This window comes from Microcebus murinus, chromosome 6, assembly GCF_040939455.1.
Source record: "Microcebus murinus isolate Inina chromosome 6, M.murinus_Inina_mat1.0, whole genome shotgun sequence".
Classification (NCBI taxonomy): domain Eukaryota; kingdom Metazoa; phylum Chordata; class Mammalia; order Primates; family Cheirogaleidae; genus Microcebus; species Microcebus murinus.
This window is the reverse complement of record NC_134109.1, coordinates 27,782,719-27,809,492: the sequence shown is the minus strand read 5'-3', so window position 1 is coordinate 27,809,492 and position 26,774 is coordinate 27,782,719. Positions and strand designations below refer to the sequence as shown.

The window sequence follows — 26,774 nt, the reverse complement described above, 5'->3', positions numbered from 1 at the left end:
GGAACAGCTGGAGGCTAAAGGAAAGCAGGAAGGAGAAGGCTAAGGCTTAGGACAAAGGGCTTACAATCAAAGATGAGCAAACTTCTGCAGCCCCACGATGCTCTGTTTCTCCATGGCAGCTTCCCTCCCTAACCTGTGTTCACCAAAACAGCATTACGTTTCATGGTATTTACAAACAAGTATCTAGAGGGCTCACCTGCCTCCTTCACTGGACGATCAAGTTTTTTCCTTGATACTAAGGTCCATGCCTTTTGTAATACCTAAGATGAATCATTCTTCTTATCATCAATTTTAAGTGATACTATAATTTAAATAACTAAACATTAACTGAACAAGTTTTCACGCTGCTACATTAGACCTAGGCTAAGAAAAATTTTCTTTTTTATTTGTTGCTATTCGCAGGTTCAATCATCATGCACTATAGCCTCTAACTCCTGGCTTCAAGGGATCCTCCCACCTCAGCCTCCCAAGTAGCTGAGACGACAAACGCACACCAACCCAGCTAAGAATAGGTTTCTAGTGCATCCATGAGGAAAGAGAATATGATGTAGAATGGCAGTTGCCCCACTTGTTGTCATTTCCCATTAGTCCTTGGAGGCATACCAAGATTCTTTGGAACAAGTCCTTGTAACCTGATAAACTTCTCTTGAGCTCTAGAAAAAGTTTCTCATGGGACTTTACCAGAATTTCTACTGTACAGGTAATTTTAACCAGCAAAAAAACATCACTTGCCTTCTTGGTTGCCACCATACTGGTATTTCACACCTCCAAAGATCCACTCTGCTTCCAACCATCTCGGTAGACAAGCACTTCGGAAAGTGTGTCCATCAATCCCTGAAAGAAACCAGGGCACAAAATAAAAGGCAAGTATGTGACAGAGAAGGGGGAACACAAACAAGAAGCCACTAAGGCTGAAAGGCATCACCAGAGGGAGTGGGGGGGCCTGGGCTTTAAAATTTGATGAAATCAGTTGTTCCATGACTATATCCTGTGACAGGAATTCTTAACTGAGGCTAGATGGGCTTTGTGGGGTTGGTGAATCCTCCCAAAACCAGAAGCAAATTTTCACGCACACGCACATGGCTTTCATCGCATCTTGAAAAAATCCAAAACCCACAATAGAGTAAGAGTTCCCTCCTTCCTAAAAACAGGAAAAAAATACCTTCCTCACTGGTTGCTGAGAGGCTTAAATGAAATACATTTGAAGATGTTTTGTGAACCCTGAAATGCAATATGGTCATCATCCTGATAATAGTTTACCGTGAGCCAAGCACTGTACAAAGTGCATTAAATGCAAAATCTCATTTAATGTGAGGAAAGGGGCAGAGAAAAGTTAACTAACTTGTCCCAAATCGTAACACTGGGACTGAACCCAGTTCTGCCTGATCCCAACTGTGAAGAGATGAGTGAAGTTGCTCAGTTATTCCACCTTGCAAGTACAACAGACCCTGCTTCCTGCACTTCCCATGTAAAGCTAGGGCTCGAGCAAGCTCTTGCCAGATGCGCTGTTTGAGTCCTGAATATCTGCAGATGCTTCCGCCCCATGGCTACAGACTGTACTCCCTATATAGGGAGATCTCATTCTAAAAATGGCTCATACTATATACCAAAACTTGTGAATTCATAAAATAGAAAAGAAATTAATAAAATAGATAAGGTCCATTACCAATTCAACATAAGCCTTTCCTCCATAGAATCGCTGCCAAGGAAAGGAAGAGGCAAGCTGAGTACTTGTGTCACTCTCACCATCCCCCACCCGACAGATACCCAGACAAACCTTGTGTCTCCAGGGCTCCCAGAGTTGCTAGTCTTGCAGCTTTCAATCCAAATCCCAAGTAACTGTAAAATACAGGATTGACCCATTTCATGCTAGTCGTGAAATTCTCTGTCTTAAAGCTACTTCTTTCAAAAGTAACATGGTTTGCATTTCCCTCTGCAGAGATGAAAACCTTGTTCTGTCTCTGTGACCTATACAACTCATGTGGTCAACAAGAATAATTTCTGTATAGCTTGGATCAAGGCCATACAGTACGAATTCCCCACAGCTATGATTCAAAAGTCAAGAGAAAATGACATACTGGATAGATGTGTTAAAAAAAAAAAAAAAAGAGAGAGAGACAATGACAGTTCCTAGAGTCCCACACTAGGAACCATCCCCAGAAAAGGACTCATTAGTTTAGCTCCCAGACCCAAATGGGATCACATTCCAGGCTGGATGTTGAACACCTGAAGGCTAGCTCAAAGGAGTTGGTATGGAGCTAAGGCTGAGCCTTTTCCAAGTGTCCTCTCCCTAGAGAAAACTTTTGACTCTTTAAGTTACATACCTTTGAGGCCAAGAATGAAAAAGACTCTTAGGTCCCTAGGGCTTTGGAAAGTGTCTTGGGTTTCAGATGATAGGCCTTAGGGAACTGGCAAAGACTTATAAGGCTGACCAGATGTGATAACAGATTTGAGAACGCTCTGAAAAGCTGGAAGAATCATACAATGTGAAATATTCTTCCCTGTCCCCCTTCTCACCTGTGTGTGTAGAGCTTATAAGTACTGTTAAACATCTCAAAGGAAGTGAGGTAGCCCCTAGGTGTTTGTTCCAGGGTTTTCTGCAAATCAGAAAAAGCAAAAGACTATTTAGGATCTGCAATTATTTAAAGATGTTATCACCACCATCCCTGTCCCTCCCCCCACAAAATTAGAGACGGAGACGGACTAAGCTGCTAATTTCATAAGGTTTGAGGAATCAAAGGGACTCTGAACAGTGAGAGGGCAAGGGGAAGTCCACCCAGTCATTAATTCACTCTACGCAGCCTATCTGTGTTGAAGTTGCTGTCTGAAAATGGGGTACCACTTTCTTAGCACCATGATATGCCTGCTGAGGGCATTGCTAACCACACCTTCATGTAAATGACTCACCTTAAACTGGGGCAGGAACGTGATTTGGGTGGAGGCCCCCCCCAGGTCCAGGGTCCCCACGGTCTCTTGGCTGTGGCCATGCAGCTGACCTGTCAATGAGAGTCAGCTCTAAATATCCTCCATATGCTGGACAGCCAACACTCATCTGTCTGCATTGTCTCTCCTGCTCTTGTCATTCACTGAAGGTCCACAAATACTCCACTGCTCCCCAGACCCAAGGGCTGCAGGTGAGCATCCACTCACAGGGACTCTTGCTGCAGCTGAGGCCTTGAAGGCCAGTTATAAACATTAACTTCCTGTCTTTCCTTTTTTTTTTTTTTTTAAAGAACAATACAGAAAAAAATAAAGGAATTTTACTCTTCTGACCATGTGTGTAAAAGCCAGTTAAGGTTTTAAGATAAGCTTACCTGTCAGAAAATTCACAGTAACCCAAGCTAATATGCCTAAAAAAGAGAGAAAGACAAGGATTACATTCCAGAGCACTTTTCTTTTTCCTGGCCCCATGTTTGTTCTTTTCCTTTTTTAATTTCATGTCTAGAGCACACATTTCCCTTCTCCCTGTCCTTTGATGTCCTGCTGTCCTGTTTCTCCAGCTTGTTTGTTTCTCCATACTTAGTTCCTTTCTTTTCAGCACCCATCCCTGTTCCCAGTTTCATTAGTTAGATCTTTCATTGACCCTGCTCCTTTCCCCCTGGAACACATTAACACCACCTCTCCCACCTTCATAGGATCCATCCATGATGCTAACACTGTCCTTTGGTACCAGGAAAGGTGACTTCCTGAAGATCTCCTTTACCTAGAGAAAAAGGGAAAAATGTGGATTCCCTAAGGCAGTAAAATGGATTTCCATATTTTGACCGTGTCCTATAAAGCTTATAAAACTATTCCATTACTAAAATTTTAGCAAAACTCATTCCTTTGCCCTAAGAAACTAGAGAAGAAACTAGGCAAGCTATTACTAGTTTCTTGCAAAAACAAATACACAAGGATTCCTTGGACTTTAAAGTAAAGCTTAAACCATCTAAACTTACAGGTGACTTGGACCTAGGGAAGGGTATATATCTGACACTGTGAGTTCAAGTCAAGACCCTGTCATTTTTTAAAAAAAACACCTGATTCTTTTTGTTTTGTTTAACCAAACATACCCTGGGCAGTGGGAGGAGCTTTTCCCACTCCATTTCTTAGATGAGCAGAGGAACCCGCTGTGGTGAAAGAGCTCATGCTCTGGGGCTGAGGGACTCTCCTACCAGCTCCTCGGGTTCTGGTGTGTGGCTGGGGCCTCTAGAGTCTAGGAAGACTTCAAATCTAGACTTATGCAATCCTATTCTAGGAGATGGGAATGAAGATCTCATACAAACACTAGACTCTCCATAATACAGGCCAATGACATGGTTATTATGTCTTATTTGTATACGATTTTTTTTTTTTTTTAGAGACTGGATCTTGCTCTTGCTCAGGCTGGTCTTGAACTCCTGAGCTCAGGCAGTCCTCCCACCTCAGCCTCCCAAAGTGTATGTGATTATCCTGGGGGGAAAAGAATTCTACAGATAGGGATATAAAGAACTCTAGTCTGGTTGCTCTCCTTATTTCTGATGGGATAAAACACATCAAACAGTGACCTATGGACTCTGTTTCAACCAGGAAAAGCCAGTTAAGTGATCTATAAATAACCTTTAAGGAGAAGATAGATAAGCAAACAGGAATAAGATACAAGAGAGTTTCTGCTCTTGCCTTCTCCATTTTTCTCTCCCACCTCACAGTTTGTTCTCAACACAGTAGCCAGAATGGTGCTTTTAAAATGGAGGTCGGGAGGCCAAGGAGGGCAGATCGCTTGAAGTCAGGAGTTCAAAACCAGCCTGAGCAAGAGCGAGACCCCATCTCTACTTAAGATGGAAACAAAATTAATTGGCCAACTAAAAATACATAGAAAAAATTAGCTGGGCATGGTAGCACATGCCTGTAGTCTCAGCTACTCAGGAGGCTGAGACAGAAGGATTGCTTGAGCCCAGGAGTTTGAGGTTGTTGTGAGCTAGGCTGACGCCACAACACTCTAGCCCAGGCAACACAGTGAGACTCTGTCTCAAAAAACAAACAAAAAAAATAAAATTAAAAAATTAAAATATATACAAAAAATTAGCTGGGGCCAGGCGTGGTGGCTCACGCCTGTAATCCTAGCACTCTGGGAGGCTGAGGCAAGTGGATCGCTCAAGGTCAGGAGTTCAAAACCAGCCTGAGCAAGAGCGAGACCCCATCTCTACTAAAAATAGAAAGAAATTAATTGGCAGCTAAAAATATATGTAAAAAAAATTAGCTGGACATGGTGGTGCATGCCTGTAGTCCCAGCTACTCAGGAGGCTGAGGCAGAAGGATTGCTTAAGCCCAGGAGTTTGAGGTTGCTGTGAGCTAGGCTGACGCCACGACACTCTAGCCTGGGCGACAGAGTGAGATTCAGTCTCAATAAATAAATAAAATGGATGTTGGATCATGTCTTCCCTTAGGTCAAAAGCTTCTTCTGGTGGCTTCCTTCTTAGAGAAAAAGCCAAAGTCTTTATACCGGCCTTTGAGCCCCTACATGAGCCCCTCCCACACCCACCTCTCTGACCTCCTCTCCTACTTCCCTGTTATTCACTCCCCTCAGCAGTCCTCGACTCCTGGATGCTGGTCCTAACACACCAAGCACATTCCTGCCTCTGGCATCTACACCTGCTATTTCTTTAGCCTGGAATATTCTTCTCACAACATCTTGTGTAACTTGCTTCTTCATTCCCCTCAGATCTCTGATCAAAGGAATCTTATCAAAGAGGTCTTCCTTGCCTGCCTTATTTAAAATAGCATTTCCCCCCACACCATCACTAGGAGTCCCTACCTGCCTTACCCTGCTTTCTTTTTCTCCATAGCATCTACGGCACTTGACATACTTTCTGTTGGCTTGTTTGGTTGTTTATTTTCTGTCTTCCTGAAACTAGAAGGTAAGCTTCAGGAGGGCAAAGACCATTTTGTCTTTTTGTTCCCTGTCATAGGTATCCCCAGTAACTTCACCAGCACCTGGTATACAGTAGGCACTCATTTGTTAAAGAAATGAATGAATGAATAGAAGAACTGGAATTCAGATTCTCACACAGATCTACTAGACTGCTTGTCCTTGGGCAAGGGACTTACACTTTCTATACTGACAAAGGAAAATGGATTTAGAGGACTGAATTAGCACACCTGTAATACAGAATCTTTTCTTGCTGTGATTTCTTTGTTATAATAGGATTCTGCCTATACATATTCTTCTCAATATGAAATTTAATCTTATTAATTTACATATTTACTGCATAATAAATATGTATGATAAATTAAAAATACTGAGTTTAACAGAACTTTCTATACTTAAATTTTTGATCTGAAGAAGAAGGGAGTTGAAATAGATGACTTTTAAAAATCTTTCAAACTTTTTATTACAGAACACATTCTTACATTCAGGAAAAAAATACATAAAATATCTTCCAAACTTTAAAATTCTATGATTCTTCTCAAAAACTCTGCTTAGCGAAAAAAGCCAGCTATTCAAAAAAAAAAAGGATATAAACTGTATACTTCCATTTATATGAAATCTAAGAACAGGTAAGACTTATCTATATTGACAGCAGATTCATGGTTGCCTGGTTTCAGGGGTGGGGAAAATGACTTTTGGGGCATGAGAAAACATATTTGTCAAAACTCATTTAATTGTACACTTATAATGGATACATTTTATTGTATGTAAGTTTAACTTAATAAAGTTGATTAAAAACAACTATGATTCTGCTTTAAAAAGTTAGAAAATTAAGCATGTCATGGACAGGAGGTACTTTAAATGTTTTGGGAAAAGCTCTATAAATTCGAGAATAATAATTAAAAATGTAAATAGCTGTAACAAGAGCCCAGAGTCATCATAGTGCCTTAGCAACGGTGGAATACTAAAGGTAGCAGTCATACTCCAAAGGTTAAAAACTCATAAAGAAGATATTAATATAGGGAAAAGGACAGAATTATCCAAGATGCAGATTTCAAAAATCTGCAAAGATTTACCTCAAAGAGCAGAGCCTGGGCTTTCCGTTCTGGCAATAAGCGCAGTCCCGCTGTTGCCTTCAGGACCACTGGGGTCGTCTTCCAGTGACTTCGGGGGATTGAGTCTTTAGCCACCTCTAAGAGTCCTTGAACAGTCTCAGCACCCTTCAAAAGAGATGTCCTATTCATCCAGTGAACAGTCTAGTTAGTGGCACTGGTCTATGCCCTCAATATGCTTTGGGGGAACAACAAGAGTGAGGTGGCAGAGGGCTCCAAGCCCTCTCTGTGCTATAGGAGCAGAAACCTACAGAAGCGACTTTGAAGAAGGAGAATCCATTTCATTTTGATAGTTAGGATAAATATCATTCTTTTCTATTGTGGCCATTTTAGTTGACTGTTATTTTATGTCTCACATAAGTTAGCTTTAGGCCAGAGAGTTGGGTATAGTGAAGAAAACACAGGGCGACTTCCGGGGCCCCTGCTCTTGGGGCCCCAGAACCTCGTCCACGAGTGTATAATAAAGCCACGTGGTTTGGCCCCCCTAAAAAAAAAAAAAAAAAAAAAAAAAGAAAACACAAGAGTTACAGTCAGACAACTTGCTTGCTAGCCCTCCAGCCTAATCTGAGTCACATGGCCTTAGTTTTCTCAGGTGTAAGATGGGAGATATGCCTCATACCATCACTAAACTATTGTGCACATGAGGCAGAGTTGTGTGGTTGACACATAATGTTAGCTGTAGCTGTTTTCATGTTATACATTTTTTTCCCTCTCAGAGACAGGGTCTTGCTCTGTCCCCCAAGCTAGAGTGCAGTGGCACAATCATCGCTCACTGCAAACTTGAACTCCTAGGCTCAAGTGATTCTCCAGCCTCAGCCTCCCAAGTAGCTGGGACTACAGGCATGTACCACCACACCTGGCTGAGAGTATTTTTTTTTAATTTTAATTTTTTTTTTTTTTTTGAGACAGGTCTCACTCTGCCCAGGCTAGAGTGCTGTGGCATCATCATTGCTTATTGCAACCTCCAACTCCTGGGCTCAAGTGATCCTCCTGCCTCAGCCTCCCGAGTAGCTGAGATTACAGGCAAGTGCCACCACACCCAGCTAGTGTTTTTTCTATTTTTTGTATCGATGGTGTCTCGCTCTTGCTCAGGCTTCATGTTATATTTTTGATGATCTCCTTAAAGACAGAATAGGTCAGGCTTATTTTGTATTATCAGCACCTACATATGTGGCACAGAGGAGATGCTCAATTTATGATAAATGAAAATCTTTTTTTTTTTTTGAGACAGAGTCTCGCTTTGTTGTCCAGGCTAGAGTGAGTGCCGTGGCGTCAGCCTAGCTCACAGCAACCTCAAACTCCTGGTCTCAAGCAATCCTCCTGCCTCAGCCTCCCGAGTAGCTGGGACTACAGGCATGCACCACAATGCCTGGCTAATTTTTTCCTCTATATATTAGTCGGCCAATTAATTTCTTTCTATTTATAGTAGAGACGGCGTCTCGCTCTTGCTCAGGCTGGATTCAAACTCCTGACCTCCAGCAATCCTCCTGCCTCAGCCTCCCAGAGTGCTAGGATTACAGGCGTGAGCCACCGCGCCCGGCCGAAAATCATTATTTTAAATCTACTGTTTCCCTGAATGAACATTTATTCTAACAAAGCACTGCTCTTTAATCATTATTACTAGAAACTGCAACAACACAATCATCTTTTCTAAATGTCAAATCAGTGTCTGATAATGTAGTTGCTCTCAACAGCTACTAATTTTCTAGCACATTTGCCATTCATGTGCAACTGAACTAAGATATATACTCTCAATTCTCCAAACTCAAACCATTTTTAACATCATGTTTTCCTTTGGGTAATACACATTTTTGTGACACAAAACAATAAATACCTTCATGTCTGCTCCCAAAGTTCAATATTCTGCCTTATTCTATTTCATTTCAGCATGGCCTCAGACAGACTGGATGTAGTATGTTGTGTGTGCTCAAATGTGAAATACAGGCACCACAAACTCTCCATTCATTCTTTTTGTTTGTTTGTTTGTTTGTTTGTTTGAGACAGAGTCTTGCTTTGTTGCCCAGGCTAGAGTGAGTGCCATGGCATCAGCCTAGCTCACAGCAACCTCAAACTCCTGGGCTCAAGCAATCCTACTGCCTCAGCCTCCCGAGTAGCTGGGACTACAGGCATGCGCCACCATGCCCGGCTAATTTTTTCTATATATATTAATTTCTTTCTATTTGTAGTAGAGACGGCATCTCACTCTTGCTCAGGCTGGTTTCAAACTCCTGACCTCGATCAGTCCGCCCGTCTCAGCCTCCCAGAATGCTAGGATTGCAGGCGTGAGCCACTGTGCCTGGCCTCTCCTTTCGTTCTTTGCTACCAAAGGTTTTTGTCATATGGGCTATTGCCTAAGTTCTAGAATACAGGCATAGTTCCATCCTACATCAAGGCACTCAAATGAAATTCGAGAAAGAAGGAGACAGCTGGCGAAATCTGGCCCAGTCTTTGGCACTTGTGTGCTGGGCACTGAGCTGGGGTCCCTTCTCCACCGTTCCATTTCCAGGAGGGCCCAGGAGTCTCTGCCACGGCTTCTGACACCCTGTGACCTGAAGGTACTGGGATATCCATAGGGAAGACATTGGGACACCCCAAAAGCTTAGGAAAAGGTGAGTGTGAGGGTAGGTTGTGTGTCCCATGTGTGGGTTGGGGCTGGTCACAGTGGCCGGAAGTGGCTGTGGTGGACCAGGCCTTCTCGCATCAGCTGGAGAGTCTTGAGACCTGAAGTTCACCACTGGCACACCTTAGCCCCCAGTAGCCCTCAGTTCCCTCTGGCCACGGGGTGGGGCTGGGCGGGCAGCTGGGACCTAGTGCGTCCTGTCCTGTCCCTGCACATTTACTCTGCCTGCAGCCGGGAGCCCTCTCTGTACAGCTCTGCACCCACAGCCCCGTGTCTCCCCCGGGTTGTGTGGGGAGAGGGCGTGGTCCTCAAGGGAGAATCTCCACTCAGTGTGCAGGGTCTATTCGTGGGAGAAGCTGTGAGTCCATGAGGTCCCCATATCTCCTTTCTCCTATTAAAAATTAACCTGAGAAAGTGTGAATACTTAAAAGGATTTATTTGAGCAAATAGTAATTTATGAATCTAAAAGCCTCTAAACATGGTTTGTGGTCTTGGGGCCACTGGAAGGGCTTGAAGGAAAGGCTTTTATAAGGTGTATGTGGATGCAAACGACATTCAATGATTGATTAGGTACAGCTATGTAGTGGCCTTATTTGGACTATGCATGTGGCTATTTTCTGGTTTTGTAATCAGAATGTTATTAGCAGTTCATAGTTATTTGCCTAAGTTTTGTCTTCCTTCAAGTTGTAATTTACAGGAAATGCATTTGAGTTAGAATTAGGTTTCCGTAGGGGGAAACTGAGGACACTACAGTCTGCCTGCCCCTTTTTTAAAACTATTTTAACACTTTCTGGGGGACTGATTTTCCTTGCATTTTGCAAATGTATGGCAAGCAGTGTCTCAGATTCAAGATGCAAATCCAGTTTGCCCCGCCTAAGTCTTCTAGGGCCTGTTGGAAATCCTAAATGTCCAGTTCCTTCTCCACATTCCCAAAGCCTACCTCTCTCCAACTCACAACATTATCAACTATTCATCCTTTATTTTTCAAAGAGACACAATATTTTAATTTTTGATCATTTTTTTCACAGCGCTGTAACTTTTTAAAAATATGTATTTTCTGCATCTGAACATTTCACATGAGAGGAAAGCAGAAAATAATCACCTGATACTCCCCTGTAAAAAAATCTTTGTGCTTCTCCTACTTTTATCTTCCCTAGGCACACACACCTTACCAGGTTATCTTTAGACTGAGGTTACCCTTTCAAAACTTTACAGGGTGATGTGTCCTCAGCCATCCTCTTGTCTTTTCCTGGTCCTGGTTTCACAACTATTTAGGGATGACCCAAGATGCCCACAGCAGCCATGTCTCCTGGAGTGTCTAGTGAATGTCAGCCCTGTGCCACCTCATGTGTGGAGAGGCACAGAGCGTGTCTCCTGGGATGGTAGTCATTGAGTTCTTCAATGAGCAGGGTATGAGCAGGGTGAGGGTATGAGGATTTCCCAAGTGATAAGACAGTCTGGTTTGACACAGGAGCTACACGTGTCTGTGCTGTAATCAGCACCACCCCTCCCTGGACTTGTTACCTTAAAAAGATTTATTCATTAACTATAAAATTTTATCAGCAAAGCCTGAAAGACAATAAAATGTTTCCAATGAGGCAAGAAAGAGGTAGCTTTTAGGGAAAATAATTTAGGCTTATATTCTATTTGTTGATAATTCTTATTTACCTTTTTTCTTCCCCAGAGTGGGTACTGTAGGTAGTCTGTTCTATTTTGTGGGTGATTTCAAACAGAATAACAGAGCTTAGCTTTGGGAATGCTTAAGGAGAAGAAATAGGGACAATATCTCCACCATTATGGCTGAAAAAAAAAAAAACAAACCAAATCTCCACAAGTGTGGTAGGTAAATTGAATTGTAAGTATTTACCAAGACATCAGTTTCTTTCTTTTGCAAAGTGGAGAATTTTTGACAGTAGAAAACTCTGTTCTGTGTCCTAAGATCTAGATGTCAGAGTTTATAGCTAAATTTTATGTGACAGGGCTTGGCAGTTACTAGAATTGTTTATGGATGACTCATTGCTTGCTAAATGAGTTATAACAGAACTAATAATTAAATAGCAAGTTTATTGTCTGAAAGGAACAGATATTTTTACTTTTCCTATTGAGATGTGAAATGTAAGTGCCTTGTAATTTTCTTCCCTTCTATAAACATAAACACTGAGTTGGAGTGATTTTGTTGGATTCTTTACATAATGGCTGTTTCTCATTTAAAACTATGTGAATAACCTGGGCTGGGCATGGTGGCTCACGCCTGTAATCCTAGTACTCTGGGAGGCCGAGGCTGGCAGATCCCTCAAGGTCAGGAGTACGAAACCAGCCTGAGCAAGAGCAAGACCTCTTCTCTACTATAAATAGAAATAAATCAATTGGCCAACTAAAAACATATAGAAAAAATTAGCTGGGCATGGTGGCGCATGCCAGTAGTCCCAGCTACTCAGGAGGCTAAGGCAGGAGGATTGCTTGAGCCTAGGAGTCTGAGGTTGCTGTGAGCTAGGCTGATGCCACAGCACTCTAGCTGGGGCAACAGAGTGAGACTCTGTCTCAATAAATAAATAAATCATAAATACATAAATAAATAATAAATAAATCTATGTAAATAACCTTAACTGGGAAGCAGAGACCTGGGCTCAGAGACTCCAAGCAAAGGTTAATCCTGATCTAGCAAAAGGAGGTTACCGAAGGCCCAGTTAGTTCTTCCTGGGAAGCCTCCCTTCCAGGTCCCAGTCTGTTTACACCAATCATGGAATGAGCCCTTTACTGAAAGAAGCTACAGAGTCCTGGAAACCTGGGGATCCACCGGAATTGGGATGGCAGTGGGGGTGAGGGGCTAATGCCTTTTCAGAGGGTATAATTGTTATTGTCCTAGGGTTGTTTTTAGACATTATCAAATAAAATAAATTCTAATTAAAAAAATAAAAATAAAATGAAATTCACTGGTCTCTATCTCCTGAATACCATGTTTATACATCATACTCCATAAAACTTTGTCTATCTTCTATCTTCTTCATTTACGTAAAGCAATGCAATTGATGGCTTCAACACAAATCCTAAATAGTAAATACACAGGGAACAATCTCTTAAAAGCTAGTGTCATCCCTGAATGACCACAATCTATTTTCTAGCCTCCTTCCACCCAGCCTTCATGAGCCCGGAGTATACAATTACTATTCTTCACGAGGTTAGGGGAGAGAAAACTGATCTCATACAAGACTTTAATCTCATTAATGAACAGCATGAGATATTTAACAGCAGTGTTGTTGTTAAATTATCAAGTTACTGAGAATCAAAACATTAAATCATAAGAAACTCACCTGCTTAGGTTGATCTACAAAAGCAGAAAGTCCTGGCTTCACAGAATCAAAAATTTCCCCTTCTAGAATTGGAAGCTGTCCTATTTTGTCCATGGAACAAAACAGAAGAAAGCAAGTAATGTAATACAAACCAACAGTGAGGCTGCTTCAGACAATGGGCTCTGTAAACTTTCCTATTACTTATTAGGTTAACTTGCTCTTCCCTCAAGCTATTCCAAATGATCCCATTAGTGAGGAATGTCTTGCAGGAGTACTAGAGAAACCCCTGAGGGTCCTGCTGCCATTTCTCTGGTGGACACCTAGCTACTACTCCTTTTCCCAGGCTCTATAGGCAACCTGAGGAAAGAACACTGATAATTCAGAAAAAGTTGAGTCCTCTCAGCCCCTTGTCCAAGGATATCAGTGAAACTCTTATGTGATTCTTCTCCCAAGACCACTCTCAATATTCTGGACCCCTGGAGTATTAACCACCTTTAGAGAAGAGTAAGAACAAATTACAGCCATTTTTCTTGAACACATGGGTTTCACACTACATGCAGCCCTTCTCTCAAAATTCCACAAGGAATTAAATCATGTGTTCAATTATAGTCAAAAGTGTTCTCTGAAGAAGGACATTCACTAGCTGTAAGATTCTGTAATTCATATCAGGAACTCTCAGCACATTTGTTTCTGGCAGGGGATGCTAAAGTATGAATTTATAGACTCTGGTAAGGGTCCCAGATGCACTTACCTGGTGTTTTCTGCACAAAGGTGTAAACATGAATTCGAGTTCCAGTGCTCCCTGCATCAAACATAATTCCATACAAGGTGCTGGCACTGACATTGATGGGGCACATGGAAGACAGGAAGACACCCTCAAACCAAGTCTGCTGGTCCCTGTGGAAGACAGTGCTGCAAACACAGGATACCACCAGCATGAAAAAGATTGCACTCCAGGAAGTGGCCATTCTTTTCCCAAGATGTGGTTGGGTTTAGGCTTTTGATGCAGCAGCAGTCTTGCACACACACCTGTAGTGGCTTATAGGATAAAAACACACAAGGTTAGACCAACTGGCTTTCTTGGTTACACCTTTAGAAGAATAAACACACTGTACCTAAGGTGTTCCTTCTCTATTTCTAATAACAAGTACAATGAGCTAATATAGGCTCTTAGCACCTTTTCTGCAGGGAATCTGGTTCCAAAAGGAAATTGAGATTTAAAATATATTTTCCAGCTAGGTGCAATGGCTCACACCTATAATCCCAGCACTCTGGGAAGCTGAGGCAGGAGGATTGCTAGAGGCAAGGAGTTCAAGAGCAGCTTGGGCAACATAGCTAGACCTCGTCTCTACAAAAAAATATGTAAAGTTAGCTGAGCATGGTGATATTCACCTGTAGTCCCAGATACTAAGAAGGCTGAATCAGGAGGATCACTTGAGCCCAGGAGTTCAAGACTGCAGTGGGCTATGATCTTGCCATTGCACTTCAGCCTGGGCAACAGAGCAAGACCCTATCTCCATAAAACAAAACAAACAAAAATACATACATACATACACACACACATATACATTTCCCCCCCATGCTTTGTTTTTTTATTGATACATAATATACATATGTGTACATATTTATGGGATATATGTAATATTTTGATATATGTAAACAGTATAATTATCAAATTGGGTTATTTAAGATATCCATCACGTCAAACATCATTTCTTCATGTGGGGAACATTTCATATCTTCTACTCTAGCTATTTGGAAATATACAATAAATTATTTTATTTTATTTCTTTGAGACAGAGTCTCACTCTGTTGCCCAGACTAGAGTGCTGTGACATCAGCCTAGCTCATAACAACCTGTAACTCTTGGGCTCAAGCAATCCTTCTGCCTCAGCCTCTCAAGTAGCTGGGACTACAGGCATATGCTACCATGCCCAGCTAATTTTTTCTATATATTTTTAGTTGGCCAGTTAATTTCTTTCTATTTTTAGTAGAGATGGGGTCTCACTCTTGCTCAGGTTGGTTCTGAACTCCTGACCTTGAGCAATCCTCCCACCTCGGCCTTCCAGAGTGCTAGGATTACAGGCGTGAGCCACCGCGCCCAGCCTACAATAAATTATTGTTAACTAAAGTCACCTCACTGTGCTTTCAAACACTAGAACGCATTCTTTCTAATTGTATGTTTGTACCTATTAACCAACCTCTCTTCATCCCAACCCCTCATCCTTCCCAGCCTCTGGGGACTATTATTTGGCTCTCTACTTCCATGAGATCAATCTCTTTAGCTTCTATGTATGGGTGAGAACATGTGGTATTTGTCTTTCTGTGCCTGGCTTATTTCACTTAACATAATCTCCCATGCTTTATTTTGAATTGTAGGGTGATTCTCACATACTCAAAGGTTCTCTGCCACCTGCTCCTACTGTTGAGTCTAATTTTCTTCTTTCCATTTTGACAAATTTGCCTTTAGATCATAAACTAACACCCCTTCCTCCCTTTTTCCTTCCCTTCCTTCTTTATGATTGATAGATAAGAAGCTTCAACTTGTGAATTAAAGTTACAAAGTTACAAAGAAGTTATAAAGTCCCTACCATTGGTGTGTTCACAGTCCTCAAAAATTAGGCCACTGGACTGTCACTGGTGATCAACAATATTGCCAGTGGCTCACACATATAACTACATTTATTAACATAACTACATTTTGCCCGGCTAGCTCAGTTGGTAGAGCATGAAAAAGAAAAAAAAAGAAAAGAAAAGAAAGAGAAAAAATTTAAAAAAATAATGAAAGAATAAAAAAATATTAAAAAATAAAAAAAAAACATAACTACATTTTAAGGAAATAAATCAACTTAATTTAAAAACACTTAAGTAGGCCAGGTGTGGTGGCTCACACTTGTAAACCTAGCACTCTGGGAGGCCGAGGTGGGAGGATCGTTCAAGGTCAGGAGTTCAGAATCAGCCTGAGCAAGAGCAAGACCCCATCTATACTAAAATTAGAAAGAAATTAACTGGCCAACTAAAAATATACAGAAAAATTAGCCGGCCATGGTGGCATATGCCTTAGTCCCAGCTACTTGGGAGGCTGAGGCAGAAGGATTGCTTGAGCCCAAGAGTTACAGGTTGTTATGAGCTAGGCTGACACCGTGGCACTCTAGCCTGCGCAAGAGAATGAGACTCTGTCTCAAAAAAAAAAAAAAAAAAAAACCAAAATCAGAAAAACACTTAAGGCTGGACGCGATGGCTCATGCCTATAATCCTAGCACTCTGGGAGGCCAAGCCAGGGGGATTGCTCGAGGTCAGGAGTTCAAAACCAGCCTGAGCAAGAGACCCTGTCTCTACTATAAATAGAAAGAAATTAATTGGCTGACTAATATATATAGAAAAAATTGGCCAGGCATGGTGGCACATGCCTGTAGTCCCAGCTACTCGGGAGGCTGAGGCAGAAGGATTGCTTAAGCCCAGTAGTTTGAGGTTGCTGTGAGCTCGGCAGACACCATGGCACTCACTCTAGCCTGGGCAACAAAGTGAGACTCTGTCTCAAAAAAACACAAAAAAAACCCCCAAAACACTTAAGTAGACCATTATAGTTTTAAAAACAGCCTTCACAGGTTTCAGGCCACGTTATCTATAAGAACTTAAGGCAGGCCGGGTGTGGTGGCTCACGTCTGTAATCCTAGCACCCTGGAAGGCCAAGGTAGATGGATAGCTCGAGGTCAGGAGTTTGAAACCAGCCTGAGCAAGAGCGAGACCCCGTCTCTACTATAAATAGAAAGAAATTAATTGGCCAACTAATATATATACAAAAAAATTAACCAGGCATGGTAGCACATGCCTGTAGTCCCAGCTTGGGATGGACTTGGGAGGCTGAGGCAGTAGGATCGCCTGATCCCAGGAGTTTGAAGTTGCTGTGAGCTAGGCTGATGCCACGGCACTCACTCTAGCCTGGGCAACAAAGCGAGACTCTGTCTCAAAAAAAAAAAAAAAGAACTTAAGGCAGATGGGGAAATTAAGACAGACAGGTCTATATAGGCTTGCTAAAAGTTAACTTAGTAATGAAATCCAGATCAGAAATCACTCGCGGCTAGGTGCAGTGGCTCATGCCTGTAATACTAGTACTTTGGTCTCAAACTTATGACCTCAAGTGATCCTCCTGCCTCAGACTCCCACAGTGCTAGGATTACAGGTGTGAGCCACCACACCTGGCCAATCTTAACACTTTTGGAAGCTGAGGCAGGAGGATCTCTTGAGACCATGAGTTCAAGACCAGCCTGAGCAATGTGGCAAGACCTCGTCTCTGAAAAAAAAACCAAACCTAACAAATAAAAAAATTAGCCATGTGTGGTGATGCATGTGTGCAGTCCCAGCTACTCAGGAAGCTGAGGTGGGAGGATTGCTTGAGTCCAGCACTGAACTATGGATAACAGCAGTGTACTCTAGCCTGGGCAATAGAGAACCTGTATTAGAAAATATATATATTTTTAAATCACACTTCACTCTTACCAACTTTTTTCTCTGATTCCAAAATGCCTCCCTTAAGCAAGTTATTGCCCATATTTCTTAATATGTCCTCAGTAGAAATAAAAAATTTATCATCATCAGGTTTTTGAGTAAAAAAAAAAAAAAAAAAAAAAAAAAAAAAAAAATTTAGTGTGCTCAGCATTATTTATTTTGGATTTTTATATTATGGTAGATTAGATATAAATGTTGCTGAAAACCTAGACGTGGAACACAGTAGAGAAAGCATAGAGTCTCAGGTCAGAGGACTTGAGTTTCAGTCCCAGCATCTCTATCTGTTGGGTAGTTGTATGATCTTGGGCAGGTCTTTTAGCCTGTCTGAGGTTCCATTTCCTCATCTGTAAAAGGGGAATAAGCATACCTATCTTACCTACCTTCCATGGTTATCAGGAAAATCAAATGATGTATTATATACATAAAAGTTTGGGGTTTTTGTGTTTAAATTATAATACTTTGTTCAAATATTATATAATAACTTTTAGTGTTTTTCCAGGACTGAAGTTTTGGAAAGTAGAAGGAGAGTGAATTTTTTATTGTTACTAGAAAATAATTTTCAAAATGTATAGGAGTTTTTAAATTTTTGCATCATTTTATAACAAAGTCATGATAATGAGTTTGAATTTTCCCAATGCCTGTGATAAAAAACACTTGGTAGTGTTCAATGGAATAATGGAATCCCTTCTACATGGTTGCTTTAGTAGTAACTTTTTTCCCTTTCTTTTCCTGGAGCAACATTAAATGAGAAGGAAACAACAAAAAAGTATTTTTTGTTTTGGTGATTTGTAGCTGGCCTGCTGTAAAGCTCAGACTGTGTCTTATGATCTCATCTGTAGAGTTCCTTAAGGTCAGGGTTCCTCAAACCATGGCATTACTGACACTTGGGGTTGGATAATTCTGTGTTGTAGGGCTGTCCTGCATGTGGTAGAATGTTCAGCAGTGCCCCTAGCCTCTACTCACTAGATGTCAGTAGCACATCCCAACCCCTCAGTTCCCCACATCAATTGCAACAACCAAAAATGTCTCCAGACCTTGCCAACTTGTCTGCTGGCTATTTTCTCTGCTCTGTATATTATTTACATGTAAAATCTATTTTTATACATTTTATTTATATATATATTTACTTTAAAATTCTTATTTTTATAAATTTTCAGATATATTTATATACATTAAAATATATAAATTTTCTCTGCTGTAGACTATAGCTGCTCTTGGCACTAGTGAATAATGCCATATCTATCCTTTAACAGTTAAGGCATTTTGCTCAAAACAGTTTTGGGTGCTCACTTCGGTAGCACATATACTAAAATTGGACGATACAGAGAAGATTAGCATGGCCCCCGTGCAAGGATGACACGCAAATTCGTGAAGTGTTCCATATTAAAAAAAAACACACAAAAAAAACAGTTTTGACTGGAACCCATACTACTAAGTGAAGTATCCCAAGAATGGAAAAACAAGCACCAGATATATTCTCCAGCAAACTGGTATTAACTGAGTAGCACCTAAGTGGACACATAGGTGCTACAGTAATAGGGTATTGGGCAGGTGGGAGGGGGGAGGGGGGCGGGTATATACATACATAGTGAGTGAGATGTGCACCATCTGGGGGATGGTCATGATGGAGACTCAGACTTTTGGGGGGAGGGGGGGAAATGGGCATTTATTGAAACCTTAAAATCTGTACCCCCATAATATGCCAAAATAAAAAAAATAATTAAAAAAAAAAAAAGAAAATGAGAAACAATTCAGTACAACTCAAAAAAAAAAAAAAAAAACAGTTTTGAGTATTCTTATCCAGCTTTCATCTCTGGATCTCTTATGCAAGTCATAGTTACTGGCTAAGCAACATGATCTGATTCCAAAGTTCCCCTTTCCCAGACCCTTCATCTCAAACACTTCGTATATTTGGAGTACAGTTTCAGGATTCTCAATCACCTCAAATCTGTAGACTATGTATGTAGTTGGGTTTATCAAAATGCCTCCCTCCCCACAGGTGACATATTACATAAAATAAAGCAAATTAAACTTAATTGTATTTGGCATTTAAAAATATTTAAAATAACTAGAGCTGGTCTGAAGTACTACAAAGGCAGAGTTGGAATCACTTGTCTGTCTGGGCACAGTGGTTCATACCTATAATCCTCACACTCTGGGTGATGGAGGTGGGAGGACTGCTTGAGCTCAGGACATCCACACCAGCAAGAGGAAGACCCAGTCTCTACTAAAAATAGAAAAATTAGGCCGGGCGTGGTGGCTCACGCCTGTAATCCCAGCACTCTGGGAGGCTGGGGAGGGCAGATTGCTCAAGGTCAGGAGTTCAAGACCAGCCTGAGCAAGAGCGAGACCCCATCTCTACTATAAATAGAAAGAAATTAATTGGCCAACTAAAAATATATAGAAAAAATTAGCCGAGCATAGTGGCACATGCCTGTAGTCCCAGCTACTCGGGAGACTAAGGCAGGAGGATCACTTGAACTCAGGAGTTTGAGGTTGCTGTGAGCTAGGTTGATGCCACAGCACTCTAGCTCAAGCAACAGAGTGTGACTCTGTCTCAAAAAAAAAAAAAAAAAAGAGCTATTGGCTAGGAAAGAAAGAAACAAAATTGTTCAACTTTTAGACTCTCAAACAAACAAAACTTCATCCCAGGAAATCAACCACTGAAACAGACTAATACTCACACCTTAAATCACTCCCTTTGGTTGAATCTTCCTTTACAGCAAACAGGCTGGTCCTGTAGATCAATCTAAATAACTGAAGACAGAAGCAACTTGCCAGATTCTCTGAGTACTAATGGATCTTTGCTTTGTCCAACTCTTAGTCCCTCTTCTCCCTTAGGCAGTAAATTAGAGGAGCTCTAGACACCAGGTTTCCTCCATCTCTGTGACTGCAGGGATCACTCATATTTTGTATATTATTGTGGTTTCTGAAAAACCTCTCCAGCTTCTATTTCCATTAAGACAACATTTGCTTTTCTTTCAAAAGAGATTTCAAGGAAAAACAATGCATCCTAGGTATCTGTTTTCATGGAGTAAAATCTGCAGAGTCATACCAGGTGTTCAGTGTAAAACCAAACAGTAAATTTTAGAGAAAGCAAAGAGCGAACACTTAAAATGCCCTTTCTGCTCTCAGCAACCACCTTCTAACAGCACTTCCAACCTCATTTTTAAAATTATTATTTTAAAAATGGTATTAGAAAGGCTTACAATGTAGAGTTTATATAGAATGGCATCCTATTTTATATGATGCCAGTCTGCACAGCTTGCTCATTCACTTTGTTAAAATCTTTGCTCAAATGTCAACTTCTCAGTGAGACCTTCCTTGTTCACCCTATTTAAAATTACAACTCTCTTGGCCACCTGCACATTTGTCTACCTTCCTTCTCTGTTTGTTTTTCTCCACAGCTCTTTTTACCTTCTAATAGACTATATCAATTACTATTTTTATTTATTTTCATATTCCTTGTTTTCCCCCACTCCACCCTCATGTGAGTTATAGGTAGGCAGACATTTTTTTCTGTTTTGTTTTTGACGTGTTCTTAGTGCTGGAACAGTGCTAGCACATAATAGGTATTGAATAAATATCCAAAGGGCTAACCGGTGATCTAATAACTCAGGCACTAGATCTCACCCATTTAACAATAGCAGCTGACTTCTTTCCAAAAAAGAATTAATTATCCACCCACTGAAAAAAATCACAATTACAAGCTTCCAAGGAATGGCTGTTTCTCCAAATTTGTCAATTATATAAAGGTGACATTTGCCCAAATGTGCCAAATGTATCATTTTATATGCTACTCAAAATAATTCAAATAGTCAAATTCACTTTTCATAGACTGGGGAGTACACATCAGTATATTTAAATCCACTCTTCTCAGGATTGGCCTTCTCAATAACCCTTGCTTAATATCTCTTCTTCACCCCCAATAAAGCCCCCTCTTTATCTCCTCCTAAAGTTTTTTCAATATCTCTTCATACCTGGAGTAAACACTAATCCTCCCCACTTAGCCTTCCCAGAGCTTCACACTCTGGCTTCCTTTCTTCCATGTCACCCAGAGCCTGACAGACCACAATTCTTGGGAATTCCACAATTCCCAAGCCCCATCTGAGTGCTCACCTGCTCCTGTCTGCCTGTTCCCTGTGGATCCTCGCTTTCACTGTGAGTTGCCTTTTGCTCTTTGATCCTATTTCAGCTCTTCTGAACCAAGCTAGCTTCATGAACCACATTCACCTTTGTGCCAGTTTGCAATTAACCATGTGGCATTTTGCTAACTCACTCCCTTCTTTATCTTTTGCTCCTCCCTTAGTCACCTTTTCTCTGGGTACATGATTGTCTGGTTCATCTACTTTTATGATAGTTAAGTGCCACCTAGTAGAATTATTGCTTATAGGGCTGAAGTTGCTCAGGAACTGAATTCTGTGGGTTTTTTTTTTTTTTTTTTTTTGAGACAGAGCCTCACTCTGTTTCCTGGGCTAGAGTGCTGTGGCATCAGCCTAGCTCACAGCAACCTCAAATTCCTAGGCTCAAGCAATCCTTCTGCCTCAGCTTCTCGAGTAGCTGGGACTACAGGCATGAAAGGCATGCACCACCATGCTCAGCTAATATTTTTCTATATTTTTAGTTGGCCAATTAATTTCTTTCTATTTTTAGTAGAGACGAGGTCTCACTCTTGCTCAGCCTGGTCTTGAACTCTGAGCTCAAGGGATCCTCCCGCCTCAGCCTCCCAGAGTACTAGGATTACAGGCGTGAGCCACCTTGCCCAGCCTGAATTCTGTGTTTTTACGTTAGCAAAATAGAAAAGTTAATAACATTTCTCAATAGCTTTCTTAACTGAGATGGAATTTATAAAGTTGGGCATTGAATTGTCTATTTAATAAGCATTTACTGAGTAATAGTTACCAGACACTGTGCTAGGCTCTAGATACACAGAGAAGAATCAGCTATAGTCTTAGCTACTGGGAAGACTTCAGCTTATTAGAAAAAACAGGCAAGTAAACCAACAGCTACAATTGTACTGTGATAAGTTCTGACAGAAGGGCCCACAAGGTGCTACAGGAATGAATATAAGGGACAGGTAACTTGGCTTGAAAGGGGAAAGGTGGAGGTGGGAGGCTTCTTGAGGGATGAGAGGCCTAAGGTGGATCCTGAATGAGAGGTAGGAAATACCCTGGGGAAGTAACACAAGCAAAATTCTGAGAACGTCAAGCATCAAGACAACAGTATTACTGGAATATAGAGATGTACCAGAATAAAGAAGGCAAGTGAGAGGAAAGACGGTTCTGGAGGCACTGAATCAGTTTTCAAAAGGAGTAGACTTGGCCGGGTGTGGTGGCTCACGCCTGTAGTCCTAGCTCTCTGGGAGGCTGAGGCAAGTGGATCGCTCAAGGTCAGGAGTTCGAAACCAGCCTGAGCAAGAGTGAGACCCTGTCTCTACTATAAATGGAAAGAAATTAATTGGCCAACTAAAATATATATATAAAAAATTAGCCGGGCATGGTGGCGCATGCCTGTAGTCCCAGCCACTCGGGAGGCTGAGGCAGGAGGATCGCTTGAGTCCAGGAGATTGAAGTTGCTGTGAGCTAGGCTGACGCCACGGCACTCACTCTAGCCTGGGCAACAAATCGAGACTCTGTCGCAAAAAAAAAAAAAAAAAAAAAAAGGAGTAGACTTGTTTTCCCTGTACAGTTCCATAGTGATATCTGATTGTTAATTTTATCTTTCTATTCCCTCCCTAAGCAAATGTCAATATTGACTGACTTGGATAAAATGACATGGTATTTCCCAATAGTGGAAAATAATGGAATAGGATGATTAAAAGGTCCACCAAAAAAAAAAATCCAAAAACAGTAAAATGTAAAAGCTTCCACTGCCAATTCATCTGGGCTCCACAGCAAAGCTGGCTTTAACAAAATTAAAAATTAGGGCCAGGCACAGTGGTTCATGCCTGTAATCCTAGCACTCTGGGAGGCCAAAGCGGGCAGATCGCTTGAGGTCAAGAGTTCCAGGCTGATGCCACGGCACTCTAGCCTGGGAAACAAAGTGAGACTCTGTCTCAAAAAAAAAAAAAAAAAATTAAAAATTAAACATAAAGCAGCCGGGCATGGTGCCTAATACCTGTAATCCTAGCACTCTGGGAGGCTGAGGCGGGTGGATTGCTCAAGGTCAGGAGTTCGAGACCAACTTGAGCAAGAGCGAGACCCCGTCTCTACTATAAATAGAAAGAAATTAATTGGCCAACTAATACATATAGAAAAAATTAGCTGGGCAAGGTGGCACATGCCTGTAGTCCCAGCTACTCGGGAGGCTGAGGCAGGAGGATTGCTTAAGCCCAGGAGTTTGAGGTTACTGTGAGCTAGGCTGACGCCATAGCACTCACTCTAGCCTGGGCAACAAAGTGAGACTGTCTCAAAAAACAAACAAACAAACAAACATAAAGCAAGTTTAAAATGTTAACTAGAATAAAATTTTTAAACAGTAAGCTGAATTATCGGAATGGATATAGCCAAACCACCAGTGTATAACTTAGCCAAGCCAAACAAAACCAAGGTGGCTCTAATAAGATAGGTCTGGGACAGATTTCAGCACAGTGAGCAATGTCTCATTTGGGGATATAACTTGGGACTTACATTCCCAATACAAAAGGCCAGAGCCCTGGAACACCTTGCTACCTGAAAGGTGTCTAAGGTGGGGGTACATGATATGTTTTGTAGTCCCCAAACCAAGTAAATATTAGGCATGGAACACATCATTTATTGCATCCCAAATGGACTTGGTACAATTGGGCTAATGGAACATGCAACAGTATTCCCTGTTGGAGCAGGGAATACCCACCTTCCCAGTATCTCACTACAGCCCAGATATCATATGCCCGATTCTTATTCCCCTCCAAACCAGCCCAAGGATAGGGGTGTTATTCCAGGAAGCCTCTTTATTCACATATTAATTCATTCATTTGGCCATTCCAGAAATTATCAGTTGCCTACTGCTACTTACAAGTACAGCACGCAAAGATGAATCATTTCAGAAGTTTTAAGAAACTATATTAAGCTGGAAAAAATACATGTCCATAAATTACCTCCATAAAGTGAAAATGGGATAAATAACACAGTTATCATGCTCTGAGAGTGCAAAGCTAGGAGAGATCACTTCCAGTGGGAATGATCAAGAAGGCTTTGTGAACTAGGTGGCATCTGAGAAGGGTTCTGAGAAGGGAAATGAATTAGGACAGGAAAGGAGTGCTTTTCAGGAATAAGAAATAGTATGAATCAAGACATGGATGTGGTATATGTATACCATGGAGTACTATTCAGCTTTAAGAAACAATGCTGATATAGCACCTCTTGTGTTTTCCTGGATAGAGCTGGAACCCATTCTACTAAGTGAAGTATCTCAAGAATGGAAAAACAAGCACCACATGTACTCACCAGCAAATTGGTATTAATGGATCAACACCTAAGTGGACATACAGGAAAAACATTTATCGGGTGTCGGTGGGTGGGAGGGGGGAGGAGGGGATGGGTATATACAAACACAATGAATGAGATGTGCAACGTTTGGGGGATGGTCACGCTTGAAGCTCTGACTCGAGGTGGGAGGGGAGAGCATGGCCAATATACATAACCTTAACATTTGTACCCCCATAATATGCTGAAATAATAATTTTTTAAAAAAAGACATGAATGTGGAAAGGGATGGGGACCCCTAGGGAATAGTGAACGGATCAGTTTGACTAACTGGAGTAGGAAATAAAGTTGGAAAGGCAGACTGATGTCTGACAGTAGAGTGCACCAAATAGTTAACTAAGGAGTTTAGGGCTGGGCGAGGCAGCTAGCCACGAGGATGGTGGATGACAGCGTCCGTGGCCAGCCGTTGATCCTGCGGGAGAGTCCCAGCATGAAAAAAAGCAGTATCACTGATAAATGCAATAGATATAGGAAGATTTCCAAGATTGCTCACTTGGATTCTTCAACAACTTCACTTGAAGTCTGAGAGCAATTTCATGAAGAAGAGGAAGAAAAACTTCAAGCTGCATTTTCTCTAGAGAAACAAGATCTTCATCTAGTTCTTGAAACAGTATCATTTATTTTAGAACAGGCTGTATATTACAATGTGAAGCCAACAGCTTTGCAGCAGCAATTAGAGAACATCCATCTTAGATAAGACAAAGCAGAAGCATTTGTGAACAGTTGGTCTTCTATGGGTCAAGAAACGGTCGAAAAGTTTAGGCAGAGAATTCTCGCTCCCCAAAAGCTAGAGACTGTTGGATGGCAGCTTAACCTTCAAATGGCTCACTCTGCTCCAGCAAAACTAAAATCTCCTCAAGCTGTGTTACAACTAGGAGTGAGCAATGAAGATTCAAAGAAAGTTCTCGAGAAAGTTCTTGTGGAATTCAGTCACAAGGAGGTGTTTGATTTCTATAACAAGGTACAGACCATACAGGCACAGCTGGATTCCCTTACATGATGTGTTCGAAGACTGGTTTTTCCATCACACTCCTGCCACCTCATTATTTTGCAATGAAGCTAGATTGCCAGGTTGTGTTTTCTGAAGGATTCAGTGGCTTTCTTTCTGTAAATTATATGGCTTATCACTTCTTAGACAAATAACAGCCAAGGGAGATCACTGTTAACAGTACTGAGGTTCTAATATACTTTCTCTAGTTCTGTGAGCCCACAGCAATTGTTAAGAACGCTTTTGCTTTAAATGGAACAAAAGTGAATACTGTTGCTTTACTGCCTGACCTGCTTATTTTTTACATGCTTGATGACATCTTTATATATCAAGGAGGATCCATGGATACAAAGTATAATGTATACCCTGGCAGAATACAGAGCTTTCATTATTACATGAAAAAAATTAAGAAAATAGCCAATGCAATCAAATACATTATGGCGTTTTTTTTACTTGAATATGATGTGTATATTTTGCTTGGGAAATAATATAGGAAAGAAATTTAAAATAGAACTAGGAGTATTATATCAATTAATTCCAGTGTGAGCTTCTCTGTTAATTTTAATTTTTTTCTCTGAGTTTAATGATTTATTAACAGTCCATGTTTGTATGTGTTTTTCTTTGTACTTCAAATTAATGATTCACTTCATAGGGTGGGAGACAGATTCAGATCATGAATAAAAATAATTATAATAAGTTCTAAATGGGCATCCTTATTCAAATCTAGTAACTTTTACATTTTCTTTCTGTAAATGTTAATTTATTTCAGTCAGTAAAATTTGGTATCTTAGGATTAAAAAAAAAAAAGGAGTTTAGACGTTGCAGGCGATAGGAAGCCACTGAAGATTCTGAGCAAGGGAGGGTCACAAATATGAATCTGGCAGCTACATGTAAGGATTGGA

General features: G+C 41.1%; 1 protein-coding gene, 1 non-coding gene and 1 pseudogene across 2 annotated transcripts in view; 2 read left to right on the top strand and 1 right to left on the bottom strand.

Moving 5' to 3' along the window:
* The window catches only part of ENTPD5 (ectonucleoside triphosphate diphosphohydrolase 5 (inactive)), a 58,708-nt gene that overhangs the window by 8,665 nt on the left and 23,269 nt on the right, over positions 1-26,774 (bottom strand). The window contains exons 4-12 of the mRNA XM_076003873.1: positions 13,661-13,947; positions 12,931-13,010; positions 6,964-7,107; positions 3,628-3,703; positions 3,315-3,350; positions 2,908-2,996; positions 2,518-2,597; positions 1,778-1,839; positions 733-834 (exon numbers count right to left, since the gene is read on the bottom strand). Of these exons, the coding sequence (XP_075859988.1) occupies positions 733-834; positions 1,778-1,839; positions 2,518-2,597; positions 2,908-2,996; positions 3,315-3,350; positions 3,628-3,703; positions 6,964-7,107; positions 12,931-13,010; positions 13,661-13,877 (886 nt within the window). The 5' untranslated portion in view covers positions 13,878-13,947. The remainder of the gene's footprint in view (positions 1-732; positions 835-1,777; positions 1,840-2,517; positions 2,598-2,907; positions 2,997-3,314; positions 3,351-3,627; positions 3,704-6,963; positions 7,108-12,930; positions 13,011-13,660; positions 13,948-26,774) is intronic.
* On the top strand, positions 18,701-18,806 carry LOC142871636 (U6 spliceosomal RNA). Its single transcript, XR_012919869.1, has one exon. It is a non-coding gene; the product is annotated as a U6 spliceosomal RNA (small nuclear RNA).
* On the top strand, positions 25,261-26,183 carry LOC105858557 (COMM domain-containing protein 10 pseudogene; annotated as a pseudogene).